The following is a 25,252-nucleotide window of genomic DNA, read 5'->3' on the forward strand; positions in this document are numbered from 1 at the left end:
CACCAGCTGAATAATTCATAAGTCACCAGAACAAACTGTTGCATTGAAAGAGTAATAAAATGACAACCCTGCCGCAGAGATATCAATAAGCCGTGATTCATTTAAAAGAAATTATTCCAATATCCATTTTCACAATTTTCATAACACAACATATAATCAGCTGCTGAAATATAGCACTGTCTGTAATTTATGGAGAGCCGCATTTGTTCTCCAGAGCAATATTAAACACACACTAAATGCTAAATTTTGATGGCTGATAGTATAACTGGGGAAAGTGGTGGGGGTCTCCACCCTCGCTACACAGTTAGCAGCTCAGTTAGCTATTACCATTATTAAATGAAAAGGCTCCTCACACCTCTCGCTTTTTTTTCCACACCTCTGTCACCTTGACACCTTTTCCCTACCCAGCTTTTCTTCTTTCCCTCTTTCCCGCTGCCAATTATCTCAAGCTTTTTGCTGAAATCCACGCTAATATCATCTGCAAATCATGACTTTATTAAAATAAAAAGAAACCTCGCTTCTTCCACACAAACAGACAAATGCTCAATGAAGTTAAACATGCGTGTAACGCGAGAGACAGTGGTGAGAAAATTTGCTCACATTTGTTTTTCCAAGTACAGAGATCAGACGAAGCTCTTAAAAGATACAGAGTAGTTTCAGAGAAAAAAAAAAATCTGGGAGCATAAACTTTGATGAGAGAAAATCTAGCTGCATTAAACCCAACATGTCTGTCAACCGTGTTCCTCTGCTCACATGGGTGCGTCGCCTAATGTTAAACATGTGAAAATGACCGACTGGGAGAGAATGGCGTTGTATTGACAGAGATGGAGGCAAAGCAGCAGGCAGTCAGCCACTCTGTTCTGCTTCACTGCAACATGGGAGGGAGGCCAGCGTGGACACACACGTGCATGCGCATGCACGCGCCCACACGCACAGATGTGAAAACACACACATGGGCACACGCACACTGATGAGCAAGGACACACTCTTGCAGATAAACACACAGTCACAGTTTCTCGCTACACACACACACCCCACCAGAGAAAGAGAGAGAGACACACACACACACACATACACACACAGTGCAGCAGGTGAGGTGCCAGCACATCACAGCGCTGCCATTTTTCAGTGTCTTGCTCAGGGAGAAGCGCTCTGACATTTTATGAAGCACTCTGCAGAAATCAGCAGCTTGTAATGGCGGCTGGACTGTCACTCCTTTCCACTCCCTCTATCTCTTTTCCTCACGCTGCTTTTAAGATATTATCTCCATTCATTAGCATAATCTAATCAATTTTACAACACTGGCTTTTAATTAGAAATCCCAATCTTGCCTTCTTATTCCGTTTAGACCCTTTTTTATTTGAAAGAAAATTATATAAAACTGAGGCAAGAAGTGAAAACAGCGGTGAAGAAAAATGTTGAAAAGTGCCTCATGTCATAATCAACAGACAGAAAAGTTTTAAACTGATTATTAAAAGGACACAAATGATAATGCACTAGATTAAATAGTTGATTTTAACATGTTTTTTTGACAAGTCATACACACCAATATTATAGAACGAATTAGTCCATTATAAAGCTGCATTTAGAGAAGGACACTTGAAAGCAGTCGTTTACTCACATTTTTATTTGACCCTCAGAATCATGGCTGCTGATATTACAGTACGTGCTCAGCAGAAAGGTCGAATGATTAGAAATCCAGCTGGCAAATATGTCGTCGGCATAAACAGGGAATCTATAGCTTTGATTAACTCTCCGGTATATTATTGTTGTGCCCGACAAGTTCTCTGTTGAGCAATGATTAACAGCTAGTGGCTCCACAAACCGCTGCTAGCACATTAACGCAATGTTTACATTAGGCAGACCTGCGCTGAAGCCATTACTGCTGTACCTAAGTTAACACTTGCCTTTCATAAGCTGAGAGCATGTGGCCCAAGAGTTCACAACACTGACAAACCTTGGCAACCGTGGCTTAAACTTTCCCTCTGAAGCTTCACTTAGGGCCAGCGCATTTTTAAAGTAACTCAGAATAGTATGCCCACAGGAAAAAAATGTGACTCGACTTGAAATATGTGGGAAGTGTCAGGGCCAAATCTCTCAGTGTAGGCTACGCTATAAACCTTAAACTAAGCCGATTTTATTAATGTGACATTAGCATTTGTAATGAGTAAAAGGGGGGAAAAAACCCTTAGGATATCTTCGTACTTATGAAAAGAAAAAAAAAAACACACACACACACATGCGCACCCCTACGCACATGCCCACACACACATAGGCACGGACCAACATGCAAACATAAACACAGCAACCAAACTGAATCACTACATTTAGTGAAAGTACAGAGACAAAAAGTACAGAGACAAAAAGTTGTATGAGTATGAGTCCAACTAAGCTTGTGGAAAGTGAATGTTATTGTTCTACATTCGTATGCAGCAAATCACTCCAGTCAAATAAAGTCTGGTATTCACCTCACTCTAAACTCCTGCAGAAAATAAATACATAAATTGCTATCAATTTAAAAACAACAAAAAACAAAAACCTAATCACCATGCTGGACAGTTTTCTTCCTGTTTTCTCTTCGACAAGCTTACAGTGCACATGAGGCTGACTTAATCTGTTTATCTTACAAAGGTCATTGCAAGCTTTTACATGTTAGTCTATTGAGTGAACTGTAAGGTTTGAATGAAGTCAATACTGAGATGTACATTACTCATAAAGGTAACTTTGACAAATCAATCAATGATAAATTGTTTTGTGTGAATATAAAAACAGTATCATTTTGGCCTCGTATAGCATTCAGATAAAGACTGTTTTTGTAACAGAGATATAAAACATAATCTATATTCACAGCTATAGTCATTGCGCCATGATTGATGTCAAGGCAGTATTGTAATAGGAATCTAGACAAGGCATTTGAGAAATGATTTGGGTCTGATATGCTGTAGAATGTTTAACTAAAGGATAGCATTTGTAGGTCTTGTAATTTATATTTTCTTCAGAAGACCCAAAGGGATAAATACAATTTTACGTTTAAAGTGTTTCAATCTAAAACATGGCATGCAGATGGAAAAATTATGCCAATAACAATACATATGTGTTTGAGTTGTGCTAGTTTTGCTAACATATTTACAACAACCTGTTTATATACATGAGAGGCCTTACACAGCAATCACATACAGCAAAATGGAAATGATAAAACCAGGTATAATCCTGAGTTGACCTACATACATTAAAACAAAAGTACAAAAACAGAACTCACAATATATATATATATACAGTATATATACATATATATATATATATATATATATATATATATATATATATATATATATATATATATATATATATATATATATATATATATATATACTGTATATATATATATATATATATATATATATATACAGTATATATACTATATATATATATATATATATATAAATTTACTGTGTGTATATATATATATATATATATATATATATATATATATATAAATTTACTGTGTATATATATATATATATATATATATATATATATATATATATATATATTTTTTTTTTTTTTCTTCTCAATTTCACAATAAAACATCTGACCTGATTTTAAAGGATAATCGGCCATTGGATTGTGTTTAAAGGGTTTCTTAATCAAACCCCTTGGGACATTTACTGACTTCGGTGACGTGGAAGCCTTGTGATGATGTTTGCTCCAATCAAATCATGCAAGTGTTGTATAAACACAGCATAAAAGTAGCTTTGTCTGAATTTGTAAGGCAACAATGTGAAACAAACTTGCAGAAAGATTCCAAAACAAGACTAAGCATCAGCACTCTAAACATGCCTAAAATTGCATCAACAAAATCATGTGCTTCTGATGGATATTTTAAATTCACATGCCAGTGAATCCCAAAATGTTAACTGTTGTATGAGTAAATGAATAATTGAATGAATGAATCAGTGAAAGAACCAATGAATGAATGAAAATTTAAGTTTTAGAAATACTAAAAACTTTAGTTGCATAGATTTTTTTGCAGGTTATAAATTTATTAGTCTTATAATTAAATACAAAAATACAAAAAAAATCAAATTTGGTCTGCCATTGAATCCATTTAACAGGTTCATTGTAAAGTGGAGAGTGATTACTAGGGTTTATTTACCTGTAATCTGGCTTTTGCCACCATCAAACAACCAATGCTTCAGTTCTTTTGTTGAAAATGTGACTTACTGTAAATTGTTTGTTAACTGATATTAACTGTTATTTCTTGATTGCAGGGGCGGGGAGTCACTTCTTCTATTAAATTTATTTTTAATCGCTTTTAATTCCGTATTTTTACAGACCAGTTTTTCAAAAGAAACCACCTGTTGCTTTGAACAAATTTGCCCAAAGTTGTCACATTGTTTAAATAACAGATAGAAAAGTAAGCGTCTCTATCTGTCAAGAATTTAAAAAATGACAACGCAACACTCACACATTTTTAAAGCACACTTATGTCTGGTTGGAGAAGCAAATTCCCCAGCATGCAAAATTTATATGACTTCTATAAACTGTAATTTTTTTTTTAAATTTACAGCTTTAAAAACTGTACTTTTTAAATTAATAATTGGTATTAAAATACCAATTATATAAGTAATTGGTATTTATTAATACAAAAAAGATACACAAACTAAAATGGGTGTAAATTCTAAAATATTACACAAAATGGAATGGGGTAAGATTATATGATTAAGTCAGTGCAGTCTGGAGGCAGGAAACAGATGCAATATATCATATTCACTTAAAAGCAACAAAAAAAAATCTAAATTGATGCCAAATATTTTACAGGAGGAGGAAAAATTATCTTATCATAATTTTAGTCCTCTACCAAAAGGATAAAATCTCATGAATGAGCATGTTAATGTGTAACGGCTTCACTCCACCATTTTTTAAATATCGCCCCTCTGCTGCTCTATCCAGGACAGTTTTTCTCCCCCGAGGGGCCAAACCTACAAGACCATTTTAAAAGCCCAGATGTGCCTTTAAAGGAGTTTGTCACACCCGCAGCGGAGAGCTTTGAAAAACTGTGCAGAATATCCACAAAAATGGAACAACCTTTTTTTCCCCTGCGACATGGCTCTATTTCCACCACACTTTTCCTGAGCAATTTCACATAAAAAGTCAAAATATTTGAACCTTTGTTGACTGCGCCAAAGCTGGCTTTGACATTACTGACGCTTTCACCGTTGGATTTACACATCAGTCTATTAAATACACACACCGATACTAAAAGCTAACTGTGTTCAACTGCGTGTCACACTTCCTGAGTCCCCTCCTACATATTCAAGCCTTTCTAATAATACATGCCAACAGTCCCTAGTTTGTTACCTGATATTATTTCAGGAGGAGCTAAAGAGATGAATGAATAATAGCTCTGGTTCTGCTTGTGTTTTGTTCGTGTATCTCTGTCTATGTCAGGACAAGCTGATTTTTTCGTTAGTGAAGCTGAAACCAAAGCTGCCTAGGACTGATGTTGATGGCTCTGTCTCACCCACTCACTGCCCCAGAGGGAGCCAGGACCAAGACCATTGCTCAGGGTCCTGTCTGTTCACACACATGAAACACAGGCTTGGATTACACAGGGCTCAAAAGTGACTCATCCCGAAGAGTGGGTGGAGAGGAGGACCCTCTGTGTTGCTTTTTTCTATTTTTTTTTTTTCACAAATGCGTGCACATACACCAGAAACAAACAGTCACTAGTGATGGCTGCATCACAAGCTCAGAGAGAGAACCTTTTGGTTTCACACACCTGCCAAAGACAGATGTTAAGAATAAATCAGAGAGACGCTCAGAGTGGAAAGAAACTGTGCACTGTCGTAACTCTACTAACTCACTACACAGTAAACTAACTGGAGAGCAAACAGCTGCACACGACAACACACAACGATGATGAAAGCAACAACAGCATACAAGCACCTGACGTGCATACAGAGAGAGGGAGTATTTTCTAGTTTGTCTCACAGGCTTCACTTTTTTTTTCTTGTTTTGTTTTTGTGTTTTTCTTTTTGCACCGCTGTGCTGATGGGTAACCAGCTCGTATCCTTTGGAGCAGAGGGTGTTTAAGTGCAATTGTTTTTTCTTTTTTTTTGGAATGAGCCTAAATCCTCCAACGACTGACAAACAAGTCACAACAAGGCTGAAATCGGTGTGGGTGGGTTGTTTTGTGTTGTTTTTTTTAGAGACAGGAAGCTCTTTTTTACACTGCTGACTTTGTGAATTTCATGATTCCTTTATTTAAATATAGCATCACTGGGGTATTAAGAATCAAGACTCTCATGAAGCCTTCCCCTGAAGTGGATGTTTTGCACAGTGATACGTTCAGTAAAAAACAAAAAACTATTTTGGGAAACTGCGACCTCTACTAGCATAATTTAAACACCAATATGACAACATCCTACATCCTGTCAGTCAGTGTGGCACACTTCCTGGTTCCAGAAACTATGTTTCACAGAAGAGGAAACTCGCACAAGAGCACCTCTTTTGTCTAAGCAGGAATCCATGTCCGTGAGCGTCGTATGTCACTGGTGGGTTTTTTTTTCTTCTTTTAAGCTGTTGTCACCCAGCTGGCTCGGAGAGGCAAAGTGGCCCGTGGTGTGGGTGCATATGGGTTGTTGTGCGTGTCACAAACCGACACCCTTCACGGTTTGTGGCCCAGAAATGGGATAAAACAGTGAGTTAACCAGCAGCGCACTGACATTATCTCTCTCTCGCTGTCCTGGAATGCTAGCCTGCTGTGAAACTCCAAATATGTGCCGTCCTGTCACACCACATAACGCTCCTCTGTGTATTTCTGAACCTTGTGTGCATGTGTGCAGGAAAAAAAAACTATGCGAGTGTGGGCGATTTGCCTTTCCTTTCTGCGTAAAAGGCCAAGTGTGAACGTCTGTATCCAAATGCTTGATCTTAAAATACAAGACGACCATGCAGCTAACAAGTGCTATGAAATTAAGATTGCAAAGAGATTCAAATCCAAAGCAAACAACAAATATGAGTGAAATCTGCGAGAACAAACGGGACAAAGTGTTTGCCAAGAGTGTCAACAGATTTTCTCTTTATCTTTAATCCAAGAAAGTCTGCTCCTGTTCGTGTTTACAATCACTGGGCAAAATAGAGCCCAACTCCGGCCCTTGTGATGCCAAAGAGTCTAACATCCATGACTCAAGAGGTCACGGAGCCCATCCAGGCTGAGCATTAGGGGTTAAGGGGATGAAGCCAAGTGTGAAATGTGAGAAGACAAGCCAGCATGGTTTCTCAGGCAACAAATAGGAAGGCGACAAACATATCTGTGCGCCTGTGAGGAACGTGAGGTATGCTAGGAAGAAAGACTGTCACGTCATCCGTTTTTCTTGCCACAGCAAGATGAAAAAAAATAAGAGAGTTAAGAGTGGCTTTTTGAACTGGCTCAGTTTAGACATGTTAATCAGTAATAGCTTGTTGTACTTCAGACGGGAGGAGCGTGAGCACATGGGTGTATGCATGTGTGTGCATGTGTGTGCATGTGCGCGCCCGTGTTCCTGGCAAAGTCTGACACCACTTGGATTTGGGCTGGTTGAAGCAACAGAAAGCTCCAGACCAAGAGATAATCCATCTGGACTGTTTCCTTGCAAAACATATGGAAAAAGGCAGAAGGGGTTTTTTTTTTTTCTTTTTCCGCCCACAATAGCTATTAATATCTCATACTCAACATTTGCTCATGCCTCACTAAGGACTGGAATTCCAGCTGAAACGCAGTCATCTTAGAGGATTAGGAAGGGGTGGTCAGGAGTCTTCATATGCTCGCCCTATGCATTTACTATGCTCAAGAACGTGTACCAAAAACACAAACGAATGGATGGCGTCCAACATAATATTCACACACACACATCTTAGGCAAACTGGAGGAATGTAATCTCAGCCTTCAGACACAAAACAACTTGTTCTGCTTAAGTCATTTAAACAAAGATAGCCTCTCCTTGCGGCTTTGAAAATAATTCTCCCCGCTATCAACGAGGACCTCAAAATAATCACACAACTACCTGACAGCAATTGTCCACAGCTCTGCCGAAACCTCAGTTAAAATGACAGCTCTGTAAATTGTTTTAATTATAGCCGACACAGATAACAGCCTGTGGAAACATCACCCTTTTTCTTCAAGTCCTCCGCAAGAAATCAGACATACAGTATTCCCTGAAAAATTGCAGTTGTTGTCGCGCGAGTGTGTATAAGAGAGCGAGCGTGTGCACGCGTGTGAATACAATATTCATTTTGCTGCAGGAGGACAATCTATGCATAACAATGAGAGGCGCTAATGAAATCAGCCATCAACCTGCGATACATACATATTAAAGCAGGACCTCAGAGTGTCATTCGCTTAGTGCATCATTTGTTCCCACTCCTTTTTTTCTCTCTGCCACCTGACCTTTAGAGTACGCCCCCCCCACCACACACCCCCACACACACACCCACACACACACACACACACACACACACTCTTCTACACACTAAAAATAAGACGTGTACCTGCAGTAATGTGGTATTATGCATACATGCGTGTGGACGCATTATTATATAGACATGACATTACATTTCCCAGTGCCAGTTTGTGCACCAAGTAGAAGGAAAACATGCTCTTTACAGATTTATACATTGATAATTGATGGTTGGATGTTCAAACTTTGGAGATCTTGCAGACGCCTTTTAACCAGATGATGTCAGCATTACAAATGTTAACCGCTGTCAGAGCCGTACCTGTGGTATAATGTCACATCATCCTCAACTGCCAGGGAATTCATGCTCCTCCCTTCTCTCTAAGCACACTTCACGGCTTTGGTCTTTCTCGCTCTCCCTCCCTCACTCCCTCCCTAACCCCCACCCCCACGCTGGCAGGGAAATGGATCCCTCCACCTGACAGTGGCCATTTTGAGCCTTCTCTCCTCTCCTCTCTCTGCTCCTGCTTCCTGGTAAACAATGGGAGAGGGATAATTGATCAAACAGCCAGGGAACCCTCCAAGCTGGGGAAGGTCACCGCCTGCTGGCCCAGCTCACTGAGGAGCCAGGGGGGAGGCGGGCAGGAGGTGTGTGTGTGTTGTGGGGGGGGGGGGGTGTAGACGTATGCATGTCAACATCAGTAGGTGAAACTTGCCTATGTGAATATAACTGTAGAGTGTTTAAGCATGAGTTGTGTCTAAAAATGAAAGATAGAGTGTAAAACAAATATATTCCTATTGATTGATCTATCCATCTATAGATATATAGAGATCAATTTACATACGTAAAGATTGATTGTGTGTGTACTTGTGTGTGTATATGCGTTGGATTGGTGGGGGGGCGCCTCTGACGCTCTTGAGCTGCCATTTTTCTTTCCTGACAAAGACTCCATCTGCCACAGAGCCATTTGCTGCCTCCCGAGTCGACAGAGCGTTCTGCACGCCGTGTTCACCTTGATGTCACCTCTACACAGCTCATGCCTTGCTGACGCTATACACACACACACACCCCCACAAACTTAAACACACATAACAGAACACACTACTTTCCCCCTGCATATACACCACCCCCACCCCCACACACACACAGCAAGACACCCACAGATGTGTGTGTTCAATCTCTCCCGCTCCCAAGCAAACACACACTTTCAATTTTTTTTTTGTCTCACATACACATACTGATCTTGCACTCTGACGCTCAAACACAAACACAAACACACATATTGAGTGTGTCTAGGCAGCGGCCCTCCCTTCCCTCTGCATGGCTGATATCACTGTGCAACCATCAGCGCTGTGCATTGTGGGAGTGTCTGTTGGGGCAGAGAGACGCGACAGGGGCTGAGGGATTCACACGCCTGTGAAAGACAGCCAGAGGGAGAGAAGAGAAGGAGCAAGAAGTGGGGGGTGGGGGGAAAGGGAGAGGTACGGAGGGGGGCTGGTAACTGGAAATGAGAGATGGCATTTTAAAGAGGAAGCTGAATTTCACCTGCAATTACCGTAGCTCCGGGGCACATGGCTCGGTTAAGAGACATTTCATTCCAAAGCCACGGCGTAGAGCTGCCGCACTGAGGCCTGAGAGGCGCATAAAGAAGGAGGGAGAGGAGAGAGGAAAATAGAGTGGTGCAAAACTCTCTTCTGCCCAAGATGGCCCTCAGCAGATGCAGTGATGAAAGAGAGGAGGCAGCCAAGGATGTAGCTGGTAAATGAAACTTAGCAGGAATAGGTATCGAGGAAATGAAAGGAACAAGAAAGGGAAGAAAAAGAAAGGGAAAGAAAAGAAAGAAAAGGGAAGAAAAGGAAAGGAAAGAATGACTGATTAAGATACAGAAGAGGGAAAAAGGGTATCTCATTCACCAGGCCCCAACTCAGCCATCTGCACAGCAGACCAGACAGCTGAACTGGGCCTCAGAGAGCACACCCATACACACAAACACACCGAACAAAGAGCAAATCACATCCAATAAACACAGATACTCACACTCTCACAGTACAGTTCATGGAAAGCTGGATGTGTTTAATGATTAATATCATTCTTGGTATTCGTTTTTCCTGTTTTGACGAACCTTCCCTCTCCCGGTTCTTTCTCTTCTCCCACTCTCTCTTCTCTCTCTCATCAAATCAAGGCGTAATAGTTTCCCCGAGGCTCAGTGTCCTGGCTAGTTTCAGCAGACACACTGCTGCGTTTCATAGGAGGAGTGTGACTGCACAGAAACAGTAATGAGCTCTCACTGGGAGCTGGGGGCCTCCTGGCACTGTTAATGGCTCCTCTGGTTTGCAGCTGTATCCAGGTTACAACCCGGGCCCGTCCTACCAGGCCCCCGAGACGCGCAGGGCCCTGCGGGGACCAACCGCTTGGAGCAACATTCACGTTTTACAGGCAAAACCACGATCGCAGCAGAGTAATATTTGTTTGGTGTGTGTGTTTGAAGTCAGGGAGGAGGAAATAAGACCTAAAGAGGGAGATAAGGGGGACAGGAAGCTACAGAGGATGTCAAGAAACAAGGTCCATGTCTGAAAGAGAGGCAAGGGAATAAAGACAGTTGGAGAGATGTGGCTCGGCCATAAAGGTAGCAGATAGACCCAATAAACCTAGAGGCTTTCATGGGGCAACAGCTGGTATCTTGTGGGTGTGTGTGTGTGTGTGTGAGAGATTGAGAGAACAAGAGAAAGAGAGAAAATGTTTGAGCATAGTCTGCTAAATAATCCCCATAAATAGCCCTAATAGGAGAGTAACACTCATACTGTATACCAACATGGTGATTATTTAGAACATTTTATTCTACTAATCAAGTCATATTACCACATTATTCTTTAGTCAGACTTTTTATCAATAGAACTGGGTTGTAATTTGATTGAACTGAACAGTACTCAACCACATTTAAATCAGACTTTGAAAGGTTTTGTTATGAATTGGATTGATGTGAAAAAAGATTTGGACACTAATCGATTCTATACATGCTGCATAGAAACTATAAGTTTTCTTCTTTTTTTTTAAACTTTTTTCCTAAAGATGTGATTCTTACAAATCTCAGTTATTTGGCAATGTTCTGCTACCAGCAATGCGTATCTAAAGGTAAGCTGAAGAAAACTGCACGTCAGTAAAGGCGATAATCCAATTATACATTAAGCATGTCCCAAAGTCCAAACTGTCTCTGTAAAGGACCTTGAAGCCATTTTTTCTTACAGAATTATAGTGTAATAGATTTTTTTTAGAGATTAACATGCAATTAAATTACACATTATATTTGATTATTTTCCATCCATCCATCCATTTTCTAACACACTTGTCCCTAGTGGGGTTGGGAGGGGTGCTGGTACCTATCTCCAGTTTGCATGTTCTCCCTGTGCATGCGTGGGTTCTCCCACAGTCCAAAAACATGACTGTCAGGTTAATTGGTCTCTCTAAATTCTCCCTAGGTGTGAGTGTGTGTGTGCATGGTTGTTTGTCCTGTCTGTCTCTGTGTTGCCCTGCGACAGACTGGCAACCAGTCCAGGGTGTACCCCGCCTCCCGCCCAGAATGTTAGCTGTAGATATTTTATTATTTTGTATGATGAAATATCTTTATCATTCGTGAAAACACATGTTGGTAAAGAAAACCAACATGTAACATGTAAGCAAACATGAATGGTTTGTTTACAGGTCCAGAATGAAAGCACGAAGAGACTAAATAACAAAGTTTAGATACAAAGTTGGGTGGAAATTATGAAAGGAGCAAATGGATCCTACATTTAATTGTACAAATACAACAAAACAAAATGGTGGATCACATATCAAAGTCAACTGGAAATAGGTGAAGGCCGGTAAAAGCCTGGTTGATGAATCACAAATTTATCAATCGGGTACAAAAAAATTATACTTAAAGGTTTTAGTGATAAAACAACATCTCCAAAAAACATGACAGAGCAACAGATTTAAAACTGATAAGCAGACCATTGAGAAAAAGAACCAAAAAAAGCACCATTATCTCCCTCTGGGTGATACTAATGTGATCTGTAGCTTGTTGCTAACACTGAATAACTTCTTGTTTTTAAACCTCACAGCCAAACAGACATCAGCACAGAGTCTGAGCATCTCAAATTGCAAACCGCATCTGTGCTCAGCTCAAAGGTTTGTGTAGTATCAGGTTTGGAGGGCTTCTCCTAATGTTTCATAAATTACTGGTATACAATTATGTTGTATTACAATGCCCAGACCCAGGCATTGTATGTCCAACATCTCACCTTTGATACAGGAAACACATGAAAACACACCCCAGCATACACAAACAGAGGCACACACACCACTCCTGCCGTTGCCCTCCATGAGAAAGCTCACAGCTTGGGTGCTTTAGCTCCTGTTTTGTCTGGACTCCATTCAAAATGGCCCCCTCATGACCACACACATTATAGTCTGGGCAGGCAGGCCCTCAGTGGACTGAGGCTCCCTGGGTGCAAGCAGTGATTCATGGCACAAGGGTCTGTAAAAGGAGCAGCCTCACCCCGTGCTGCATGGAGACGAGGAGAGCAGAGGCCGTTTTGGCAGAGGCCGTTTTGGCGGTGGGGGTGAATCAAAAGTCTGCCTACAGAACTAAATCCTGTCGAGACGGTACAGGCCGAGGGGAGGCAGGAGTGGAACGGCCAGAGGTTTCTGTGTGAAAGTGAAGTGAACATGAGTGGGAGTGCAAGTGACACAAAGCTGTAGATGGGTAAAGCCCAAAAAGTGAAGCTGGAGCGCGCCTGCTGAATCAACACGCCTCCCTATCCCGAGGACAAGCTCGGAGTAGCTTTTTAACAATCTTAGCTCCGAGGCAAGTACAAAGTACTAAATGTTTAGGCGTTATCTCTAACACTTCCCTGATCTAACAGAGCACCGGTTTAAAGGGCATGCGGAAAAAAAAGTGCACAGTGAGAAACAAAGGAGGCTCATGAATAAGTGCTGAAAAATGATAGTAGTTGCTGGGATTGATGAAACATTATTCAGGTTTTGTGACAGGCAGTGAGACACAAATTCTTTCCCCTCAGGCTAGAAGGTGTAATTTCCCCTTCCACTGTCAAAAGAACCATGTAAAAAAATTATCCATAGCTCAATGACTGACTGCATGCAAGTAATTCCAAGCAGCAATTAACAAATCTATCTATCTATCTATCTATCTATCTATCTATCTATCTATCTATCTATCTATCTATCTATCTATCTATCTATCTATCTATCTATCTATCTATCTATCTATCTATCTATCTATCTATCTATCTATCTATCTATCTATCTATCTATCTATCTATCTATCTATCTATCTATCTATCTATCTATCTATCTATCTATCTATCAGAATAGAAACAGGCATCTTCCTCTGTTGTAACACACGGTACAATGCAGATGGAAATGCTGGCCCCACAGGAGATACACACACACATAAGAGTCGGACTGCTGTGGGGCTGACGCAAGACTATCTCCGTCTCACGTGTCTCTCCCCTACGGCCGCCCGCTGCTCCTGACCTTCGAGATGTTTTTCTCTCTCCTTCTCCCTCTCCCTTTATTCCTCTCTATTTCACACTCACACCCTCACTCACTTAGACACAGAGAGAGAAACACACACACACACACACACACCCCTCCCTTCTCTGCACACCTCCCTGCCACTCAGTGTTTTGCCATTAAATAGCATTGCATTTCCAGCTCGGATCAAGCAGATGGGCCTGCGTGAGCATTGCAGCGCCTGTATTACAGCGCCCTTCCATAAATGCACAGACATGCACTGACACACCGACGCTGCACATTCGTACGATGAGCCTTTTTTTTTTTTTTTTTTTCCTGGAACCGAAGAATCATCCCGGCTGTGGATGGATGCTTCTTCATGTGGGTACTGTGTAGCTCTGTTGTGTAATGCCTTGCTGAGGTGGCTGAAAAGCCTTGAGACATGCTCTGCAAAGCAAGAACGCTAAACAGCAGAGAAGGAAAGCATCATTTTTATCTCCGAGTAGTTAAAGACCAGGAGTTCATCTTGTTGGGTTAAAAGGCACAAGCGCAACCACTCACGCAAAGTTCAATGGGTTCATAACACACAAAATTACACACACCATCACATATGAATAGTTTATATCTCTGTGCCATTAAACAAATTTCTTTTTTCTATTTTCTCTCCCTCTCTTTCAACATTTGCATATTCCTTTGGGTGTTTGAGTCGAGCAGCTCCTTCGTTTTTTTTGTTGTTTTTTTTTCCCTTCTCTTGTCTTCCAAGCAACAAATGTCAGCTAATTACACCATAGCTGTTTGGATGAGCTCCATCTTTCCCTGTGCTCCGCTGTGCTTGTTCTCCATGGGGCTGCAGGAAGAGTCAGGCAGCCAAGGCGGTGGTTAGGAACAGCCAGCTGTGGGGGTTGAGTGACGAGGATACAAACCCCTTATCCCCCCCTCTCAAAATTGATTCCCCAGGAGAGGATTCGTCAATACTTATCACAAATGATACAACCTGCCCGCACCAACCTGCGTGGGGGAGAGGAGGGTGTAATGTATCATTCATCGGGAGAGATGAAGCGGTAACGGTAGACCTGATAGAATCAGGTCTGGCAACACACTGGGCTAAAAAGGAGACAGTCACATGTGAAACAAGTATTTCCCTGAGCTCCGCATTCAGTGAAAACCTTCTTATAAAAGATCCCATTTGATCTGATGACACACTCATCGGCACGGGGGCCTTCGAGTGATGCGGGGAAGGAAAGTGCAAGTCATTGTCTGTGTGTGTGGAACAAGAAAACCTGCCACCTTGATGAGTGCGTGTGTATGCGTGTGCGTGAACTGAAGCCTTGAGGATGCAGCCGCACCCCTGAGTACTGCTTGCGTTCACAAACAGAGAGTGAGAAAAACGGAGAAGAAAAGAAGGAGCTCTTCGGAGAAAGGAGAGAATTAAAGCTGCATATAACAATCCACATAAACAACTCTGCACAATCGCAGAATCCCAAACCCGAAGCGCTGTCAGGCTCAGTTAACAGCCATTTACATTCAGTGTTGGGTATGAACAGATAGCAAACTCAAAGAATGTTTATTAGGCTCCTACGTTTCATACAAATATTCTGATTAGAATGGAGGAAATCTAATTAATTGCTTGATTCACTGAATGAACCCCGAATTTGTAATGTAATCATAACAACTGCTTTTCAAGGGGCTCTTGTTAAATTTAATTGGGGAAGAAGAAAAAAAAAAACATCCTCTTTCACTGAATGAATGAAAATCAAATAAGGCCTGAAACTGGAGGAGTCGGCAAGTTTGTTCTGACATGCCACAAAAAAAACAACAGTAAAAGCAGAAGTGTGTGACAATATGCATTTCAAAAAGTCACGCATCGACTGATTTGCAACACACAGACATACATGCAGTGGAGGGCAAAGCCAGAAGAAAACAAGAGCGTGTACTCACTGTTAGAGATGTCTTCAGCTCTTTGACATAACTGCTGTACCACCTGGAGGAAAGGGGGAAACAAACGCTCACTTAAGTTCAGGTTAAATCCCCAATTTGAGGTCTGAGATCTCTAAAACATGCTTTGGTTTGATACGGTTTCATTACGCTGACAAAAAAAAAACAGGGCGAACCTCCTGAAACCAGCCTGTACCAATCTTGCAGCTACACATCTTTGTATTTGTGGTTTTCAGGCACATCAAGCCAGAAATACAGTGATAAAAAAACAAAAAAAGAAAAAAAAGAAAGAAAAAAAAAAACCACGCACATGCAGCTGTGGCTACCCTTAAACACTCTTGCACGCTCAGAAACACATTCACACCCACAAAAAGTCTCCCTGTCTCCCTGAGCCCTTTTCTTGCAAAACCTGTTTGCTAGAAATGGATCTAGACATTGGAGCTGTGAGTGTGAGGATATTTTCCCTAAACACAAGACAGTTCTTGCAGAGAACCAAGCCTTACTGGCGTTCTCACGCCCAGCTTTCATGCATTGTCTCCGAGGCCCTCCTCTGCACTTAGAGCCTGAGCCTAATCTAAGCAGCTCACCATAACAGACACCACCCTGCTTTGTATATACAGCAGTCAAACGCACACAAAGATTTTAAAACTTCCATTTAGACTACTATTACTTCATCTTTCATTTATGAAGTGGGTGAGAAAGGTTAGGTTAGTGTTAAAGCACAACAACTACAAAAACCGGGTCTCCTCATATACAACCAGGGGGCATCAGAGAAGCAGCGCAAACACTTCCAGACGACAGCAACACAAGAGCGGTGTTGTAGCGTGTGTGGGTAGCTATCTAACAAGGTTTTGTTGTCTGTAAACACATCCATCTGGTCAGCAGCAACAAAGCCGAGCCTTGCGAATGTTGTCTTAGCACGACTGGGCACAGATATTACAGTTATGGAAATCTGTTGAAAAACTAAAGTTTATGTTCACACTTTGTTTTCTTTATTTATTTTAAATTAAAATAAACAGAAACAGATCTGAAGAGTTCTAACTGATTCTGTCGGTCCAAATGCCCTCCAGCCATGCTGGTGTCTGAGGCTCATCATGCAACACATACCATCACAGATCACTTCATCAGACGCTATTCTGGCTGTATTGATATTGCCTAAACTGATCAGACTCTAACTGTAATGGCTTCCTACGTTATCTACGCAGACACACAAACACACACACATCACATGCGTGTACACACACACCAAGGCTGCAGGCACACACAAACACTTTGATAACTCATCGCCGTGATAATGACAACAGAGAGCCAGGTAGGCTGAATTCATCTTCAGCTTTTTCATAAAGGCCTATTAGCTGATGATTAAAGGATCCTCTGCTCATAGGACTTCAGCGCTGAATGTGATTTGCCAGCCATGAGGCAGGTGAATTACACTGGATCAGAAAGCCAATGCTGTCTGCCATCATTTGCCTCACTGAGAATCAGGCTGTTAGTCTATTAACCTCATTTTACTGTTAGATCTTAGCGGTTTTTACATCAATAGCACATGGCTAAAAAAAAAAACACATAAAACACACACACATACTTTTTCCTGCACCCTTATTCAATAAAAACGTCTGTATGAATCATAGTGGTGTGGTTAGGCTGCAACTAATAATTATTTCATACTCAAGGAATGATTCACATTTATTTTAACATTACTTTAATATCTGGCTTGGTTTACTCCAACTGACAATCCAACACTTGAAACATGAAATAAAACAATCGTTTGATCAAAGTGTGATGTATGACAGCTTTAAAGACCATTACATAACGCAATAAGAATACAATAAAACTGGAACAAGAACAGCAAACAGCAAATATTATTTTAGAATGATCAGAAAGGCAAAAATGGTAGTCATGTTTTTGAACCCTCACAAAGTTACTTTATTATTCATGTTAAGGTGCCAAGGTGGTCAATTATTTGAATTTATCTTTCAAGGTCAATGCTGGCTTTAAGTGATCATGAAGACAACATAAATGTCAAGAATGAAAAAATGTATTATTATTATTATTATTATTATTATTATTATTATTATTATTATGCCATGTTGTGCTTTGCAAGTATGGCTTTTTTTTCTGTCTCCCATTTGATACCTCATTGCCTCGGTGGTGTCTGCACCACTCAGCATCACAACTAACCTGTGCAACTAAGTGAAATGTAAATATGGAGAGATCAGTTAGCAATGAATAGAGAAAGTGTCAACAGTGAACCTCACGGTATTCGATGAGGTTAGGGACCACATCTTCCCACCAATAGCTGAAATCTGCAAATATTTGGAACCCCCCATCTAAAAACACCTGGAACTCCCTATTTTAATAGTTCAAACTCCAAAAAGACCTTAGTCTACATTGATACACAGAGTGGAAACCGTGTTGGCAATAAAGCGGAAGCTAACATCTAGTACAGTCTTCCTTGTGGCTTCAGCCAGTCATTGCCAAAAAAAAGGAGTAGCGCTCCTGGATTGGCTGTCTTGCAAATGTCAGCCAATAGCTTCCCAAGTATAGCATTGCATCTAGGTATTTCAGTTTCCCAAGCTGCATTTTCTTTTTAATATTTTGGATGTTCCCTAAGAAAACGGAGTTTGTGTCAGACAAACTCTTTTTCCCACATCAGGGCTAAAACACCACATTTATTGGCTATCTTTCTAAATAGTCCAACAGTAGAAGTCTTTTTGTGACCAGTCCAGTTTCAAAACAAAGCTGCAGTTTCACTGCTTGTTTTTGGATTTTATTTTTTTTTTGTTTTTTTGGTAAACATATCTGCAAAAAGAAGCCATAACCCCATGAGGCCAAATATTAAACTACAATGATGCTAAACAGTGACATCAATTTGGTGAGGTTAACACACTAGGCTAGCAGATTTAGGAGCACCAAGACATGAGGACAATGCACAGCGACCAGCGACTGAAAGAGCAGATTTTTAAACATATGCCACATTTATTTTAGGTTTACAATTAACACACAACAATGTGGCTGGAAACTCCCAAAAATTATTTATGCCTATGGTACTTTTACACACAAACCATGACAGTAGAGTAAATAAAAAAATTGCTTTAAAAAAAACTAAAGTAAAAGCAACTAAATCACAATAACTGACACAGTAATGTATTGCAGACGCAAGTCGAGCACCAACACATCAAAACGCTGTTCAGAAGGGAGCGATTAACACTCAGCCCATTAACACACAGCATGTTTTTGTTCAGAATTAAAGTACTGTGCAATATGACTAGGAACTTAAATAATGAGTGTTTAAGGCAACAGCAGAAATCCCAGTAAAAGCTGGTTTATACAGTTAGGAAAATGACTTAGAGTCAAACTATTCACATTTTGTCGAAGCCATTGATATTATGCTACACATCTTTTTGTCAGATTATCAGCAAAACTGTAGCTTGCTAAATAGTAACTTTCTGTGGTTTTGCCAAATCTGGGTTGTTAAAATCTCTCATCCAGGCTGACTTGCGCTAAAGCCCCTTTAAATTCAACATTTCCTCCTTATCACCACTTCTTCATCCACAGCTGTCTTTTTTTAATAAACTATTAATTCACCACCTCTGACACTCAAAACTTGGGAACTCTTGTTGAGCTGTTGACATTTTTGATGGTGTTGCCATGCTTCCTCATCACAACCTGGTATACAATCTATAAACTCTGGAGTTTTCCTCCATGGTTTGGAGATGGGGGAGTGATGCTTTCAGGAGTGATAATAAAAAAATTGCTTCAAGCAACAGGGTATGCAGACAGATAATAGTTGCTAGGGAAACTTACACTTGAAAAGTGCCAAAAAGTCACAATGTCATTGTGTTAGACATGGCACATGGGAACAAAGCATAATACCTCAAATACATGTGACATGTCACACAGCCTTATATTCAGGCTAAATAACTGCTCCTCCAGTGCAATAAACACATTGTTTTTCCAACTCAACTAGAAAGCATTTGAAATAATTTTGTTTTCAATACTGACTAAAATGTAATTTTTTTTTCATATTTGAGCAGTCCTACATGGCACTGGGCTTGACTTGATTGAGATCAAGGCATTTAGACTTCAGGGCATCCAAAATTAGTATTGCTCATATCTTCTCTCTGGCATCACTTTGGACTCTCCAGTGCACGGCTCACTTGCACCACAAGACGGTGCAGGAGTTGATCAGGGTTCGTTTTACAGGATATGTTGAACTTCTGCAGTCTGCATTTCTGAACCTCCTGTCAGCATTGCTCTAAGCAAAAGACAGCAGTCTGATGTAGACACTGTCTTTAAAAACTTGTAGTTTATTAATTTCTTGTTTTGAAACTGTCCAGGTCTCAGATTTGTAAAGGAAGATCGGCAATATCAGATTGCAGAAGAGGGCAAAACTTTGGGTGAGAGAAATGCTGCAGTTCCTCTACAATTACCAATGCAGGGACACAAATGCGGAGGATACGTTCAGCAGAGTATGTCAGCTGTTGAAGCTACTTTATGTTTTACTTAATTTACTTTTTATTTTCAGCCAAGTTACTTAAACTCTGGGACGGGTTTGATCTGAATGCTCTGTAGATAGTGGTTGGTGAACCTTAAGAGTTGTTACAACTTTCATCTTCTATGCACTGAGTTCATAACTTTGGGAGGTGTAGACAATATCAGTAGGAAAAAAATAGAACAATCATCAGCAAATATAAAAATATTAACTTATTTGCATTACCTCTTCTGCCTTTAAATATCTTTTCACATTATTGTGCTGAAATGATTTCAATGTGATTCAGTTTTATTTAATAATTTTTTAATAGATGTCCAGAAAATGTGTTAATTACAGCCATCTTTACCTAGTAATTTTCATTTGAATAACATGAAGAGGAGAGAAAAAAGCAGGAATTACCTGCAAAGCTGTTATTATTTCATACTTCAGGCATGCTTGCACATGGGCAATGTGCAATCTAACTGCTGTAACGTCTGCCTGGATTGTCTTGTTTGGGTTTCCTAATCTACCACCACTGCTTCCTCAGATGAACAGATGTTGACTTTACTGTTCAGATACATACAGCAGCTCACTGACATCTGCACAGTGGTAAACACATGGGTCATAATTTTGTACCAACCACAAAGCAAAGAGAGGGCAAGAAAGGAAGAAAGAAACAAAGAAAGAAAGAAAGAAAGAAACAAAGAAAGAATGAAAGAAAGAAAGGAAGATTTTGCTTTGAAAACTCTATTTGCTGTAGGAGAATGGATAACAAGTGTACTCTAGAAATATACATATTGAGATTAGCCTAAAATCTATTTCACTTTAATATTTGATGCCCTGTTAGAGAAGCGACACCACTGAGGTGTTTGTCTCTGTTGTCTCTGCTGATCTCTAGCACACCGGTGCCTGTGGGAGTGAGTTAGGCGAGACTTGGCCGCAGACATTTTCCTGAAGCCCCTTGAACAAAACAGGCAAGTCTTGACAGTCTGTCCGCCACCAAGTCGTCACACAATCAGTTGCAGGAAACCAATCCCTAAATAGCTGTGATTCATCTCTTCATCACACACAATGCCAGTACACAGTGCACAAAGAAGCTCTCTCTGCCTCTCTCTTTCTCTCCCTCTGTCTTACCCTATCTGTCTCAACCCCCCCCACATCCAACCCCAGCCCCAGTGTGGTCTCTCATGCTGCTTAAAAATAAGTGCTTCTCCCAGCTTTCTTTGCCCTGTGATTTACTGGCAGTGTCTAACTGCAGGGCAGCATCTTTTATCGTTACATGATCTGGGGCTGAAAGCTGACAAAATGGAATCTCTGTGCAAGTACTTTTGTGTGCGAGAAAGTGTATGTTCGGGGCAAAAGAAGGGGAGCGCAGAGGAGGAATAAAGAACTTGTGTGAGAAACGTTTGTCTAAGTGCAATCCAAATCCTCCCAGCCTCCTGGTGCTGTGTTGCTTGAATGTATGTGTGTGTTTGTCATTCTGCTAAATGGTTTCTTCCTTGACTTGATGGAGCTAGTGCCATCTCAAGGGAACGCGTTACCACCATGCGCTGAAGTAAAGCGCTTTGAGACCGGTGAAAAGCTCCGAGCATTAGTGCGATCCATTTGTGAGAGGTAGAAAATATATAAAATACCAGGCCTGATTGTGTGCTTCTTTCTTTAGTCTGTGCGTATGCATGTTTTTGAGTTGCCATTATATCTTTTCTCTTACTGGCAGGGAGCCTATAGCCACATTAAGCAATCCACATTTATTCCTTCCTTCTCTTTGCCACATGAATCTGTAAATAGCCAACTTGGCCTTATTTGTATCTGTTTGCAGTTTTATTTTGATGGCAGTATCAGTAGCATATGTGGCCACATAATCACCAGTGCGGACAATTAGGCCAACACAGGAGTACACAATAGGTTCAGAGTATCATTACAGCCTTGATGGACCGTCACAATGACGTGTGAAGGTCAGGGTAGCCATGACCAGCACAGCTGTCACATCTACTATCAGCAGCCTCTTAGCTAAGTGGCCTTCCAGAACACTCAGTGCAAAACATAGCCAACTGGGAAGAGAAGGGCCAGAGCCAATGGAACAGGCTATAACCCCTACTGGGTTTGTATCATGACATTATTACACTACACTGTGAGCAATACCCCAAGATGGGGTGAAGAGCTGAATCAGAGCTATTTTGGCAGAAACTGTTGGCTTTACATGCAGTGAACAACGTTATGATGTCTATTGGTACTGGCTCGGAAAATTTAGCTCAACACCCATCAAAGCAGCCATTTTTTAAATGATGAGCAGCTCTGCCATACAAGAGAAAAAAAAGGATATAGTGGAGCTGTGTGGAGAGCAGATGTGAATCCACTTTGATTTCAGCCGCTGTGTGTGTGGAGCTTCTATTAAATGGATCTGCTGTCTCCTTGATCAAGGGAGTCAATAAAGGGCCAGTCCTGTCAAACCCTCAGGGGCGAGAGTGTATGCACATATGTGTCCGTGTGCGGGGGTGCGCGCGCGCCAGTGTGTTATGGGCGGATTTTGAAGTACTCTGACAGGTGAGTGATTGAGTACTTTCATTTCCCTCCAGCGACAACAAGACATCCACACACACACACACACGCGTGCGTGACATGCACACACACAGAGTGGAGGTTGCAGAGGGAGGGGAGCTGTTGTTTCTTAAAGGATGCTGCTTCTGCCTGCATGCTTAAATTAGCTCTAAATGTTTGGATTACACATGGGAGCTCTCACACAGGATTTAGCAACCGTAGCCTAGAGTCCAGAGATGTTTCCGTCTACATGCACACACGCAAAGAAAACATGTCCTCAAACGGATCACAAACACAAGTCACCCTAGACAACAGAACTTCAGTTCATCCGATGTAATCTAACGATGGGAGAGATGCTGGGGATTAAAGTGGTACCAAATGGACAAAACACGCAATGTCATCCATCAGATTTTCAATATGGCTAAACTCTCTCCTTGTTTCACTTCACAAGAGTGCTGTCTTGGCTTCTGTTGGTGGGGGGAGGATATAGTATGCAAACGGACACAGAAGGAGGGAGAAAAAAGGAGGAGAAAGAGAGAAGGGGAATGAGGGGAGGTCAGCACCCCCAGTCTCACATAAAGGCCCTCTCCCTCCCTTCTGCCTCAGCTTTCGAAGCCCCTGCCAGGATCGAGAGGCGTCTCACGTTACAGCTGTCTCTCAGTGTCATCGTTCAGAAAGAGCGAGCACAAGCGCAACAGAGAGACAGACAGCAAGGCAGAAGGACAGGCAGACAGACATACAGAGAGGGAGAAGGCAGCACAATGCCACAGACGGAGCGGGGCTAAGCTTTCAGAGCTGGACAGAAGAAAAACAACAGCAAGCAGCAGGTTCAACTGGACGAGGAAAGCCTCGCGCGTAGGTCGCCTGCTGGTGTATTTAATAAATAATGTTCATGCAATGCACATTTCCACTACAACGCAGAAGCATTTTGAAATCACTGAGATGTGCTTTGACCTTTTCAGGACAGATTATTTCGAAATGGAGTTTAAACAGAGATGGTCGGACCATTTCCTCTTCGCCACCTGGTGCTAACTGAAGACTGAAAATTTCCCAAGAAGAAAAAGGGGAAATATTCTTGATACATTGCTTTGCATGCACTGAGACCGGAGAAAACGAAAGGCAATGTACTTACAGAGAGATAAGAGTTACTGTAAAAGCATGTGCTCACAGGGCTTGTGTGGATTAAACCCTGCAAGTTGCCTCTCTACACATGAGTATCCTTTTTTAACCTTAATATGCTAAAAACAGCAGCTTGTCCCAGGCACAGTCATGACTAATCCACTGACTACCGGCAAATCAGCACGAATGATACCAACAAGGTAAGGCCATGTTAGTGAATAGTGAGTTGGGTTGAATTGAGAATCAAAACACATCTCCAATTGAAACTTTTATAGATGCAAAGCTGTGAGTTTACACGGCAAATAAACTGGGATGTGATTTTATCACCATGATTCACATGATGGTTCAGAGCAGCTACACCTATTGCAGTTTAAAACTGTGTGCTTGCTTTTACCCTTGTCCTTTTCTAGAGTGTTATGTAGGAGTTAAATATTTTAAATTCTGGCTTAGCTTGAAGCAAGCTTTGCCAGCGCAGCTAAAATAAAAAGCCTTTGTGGCAGCAGTGACCAGATTTTTAATGCTGAAGAAGATCAATAAACGGGGGCTGTCGAGGTGCAATCTCGTGCATTTGTGTGTATCTGTGTGAGTGTATAAATGGGTGTGTATTTCCTGTCCCTGTGCATAAATGCCTGTGCTCTGACAGCAATGTGTGTGTCAAGGTTTATGTGTGCGTTTGTTAAAGCCAAGCAAAGCTTGCAGCGTGCCTGCCTGCATCAACTTATTCTATAGTTCCATCAAGAACCCCACTGACCCAAGAGGAACACCAGTAGAGAAACCAATATCTTTCCCATTCCGCCATTCAAAACCTCCTTCCTATTTCTTTTCCATTCATTTCCTCTCCTATTCGAGCACAGCCGGAGCGAGAGTATCCTGGAGAAATGTATATTTACAGGCCCCCTCTGCTACAGATTGAGAATGTCACAGTGTGGTAAACGTCAAACTATATAGCAGGTCTTCCAGACCTTGATGCTTGTAATCAAGTTTCTGTGGCCAGATAAGACAGATAAAGCAAAAGACGCCGGTAAACATCTTGTGTGGTTTTTCACAGGAAAACAAAACCAACACCTTCAGGTTTCTGCTGTTTCAGCTTCATCCAGCTGCTTCTCTTAACACTGAGAGACAATAAATGACTGTCTTTCATGAAGCAAGATGCCAGTGACGTGAAAACGCTTTCATAATGTTGCCATGTCATGTCGGTGTTACGTTTCACTCAGACCACATTAAATGGATGCC

The 25,252-nt window shown here is 41.2% G+C and overlaps 1 protein-coding gene across 13 annotated transcripts in view; it reads right to left on the reverse strand.

Annotated features, from left to right (window-relative positions):
* LOC116718049 (bromodomain adjacent to zinc finger domain protein 2B-like) overlaps positions 1 to 25,252 on the reverse strand; it is a 77,964-nt gene that overhangs the window by 47,138 nt on the left and 5,574 nt on the right. For 3 of the 13 annotated variants that reach the window (XM_032559689.1, XM_032559687.1, XM_032559685.1), the window contains exons 1-2: positions 16,065 to 16,135; positions 15,892 to 15,934 (exon numbers count right to left, since the gene is read on the reverse strand). In XM_032559689.1, the coding sequence (XP_032415580.1) occupies positions 15,892 to 15,934; positions 16,065 to 16,130 (109 nt within the window). In that variant the 5' untranslated portion in view covers positions 16,131 to 16,135. Of the gene's footprint in view, positions 1 to 15,891; positions 15,935 to 16,064; positions 16,148 to 25,252 lie in introns of those variants that run through there. The other 10 variants (XM_032559682.1, XM_032559680.1, XM_032559686.1 and 7 more) reach the window with 9 other exon arrangements.

The sequence above is a fragment of the Xiphophorus hellerii genome, chromosome 4 (assembly GCF_003331165.1).
Source record: "Xiphophorus hellerii strain 12219 chromosome 4, Xiphophorus_hellerii-4.1, whole genome shotgun sequence".
In the NCBI taxonomy this organism is placed as follows: domain Eukaryota; kingdom Metazoa; phylum Chordata; class Actinopteri; order Cyprinodontiformes; family Poeciliidae; genus Xiphophorus; species Xiphophorus hellerii.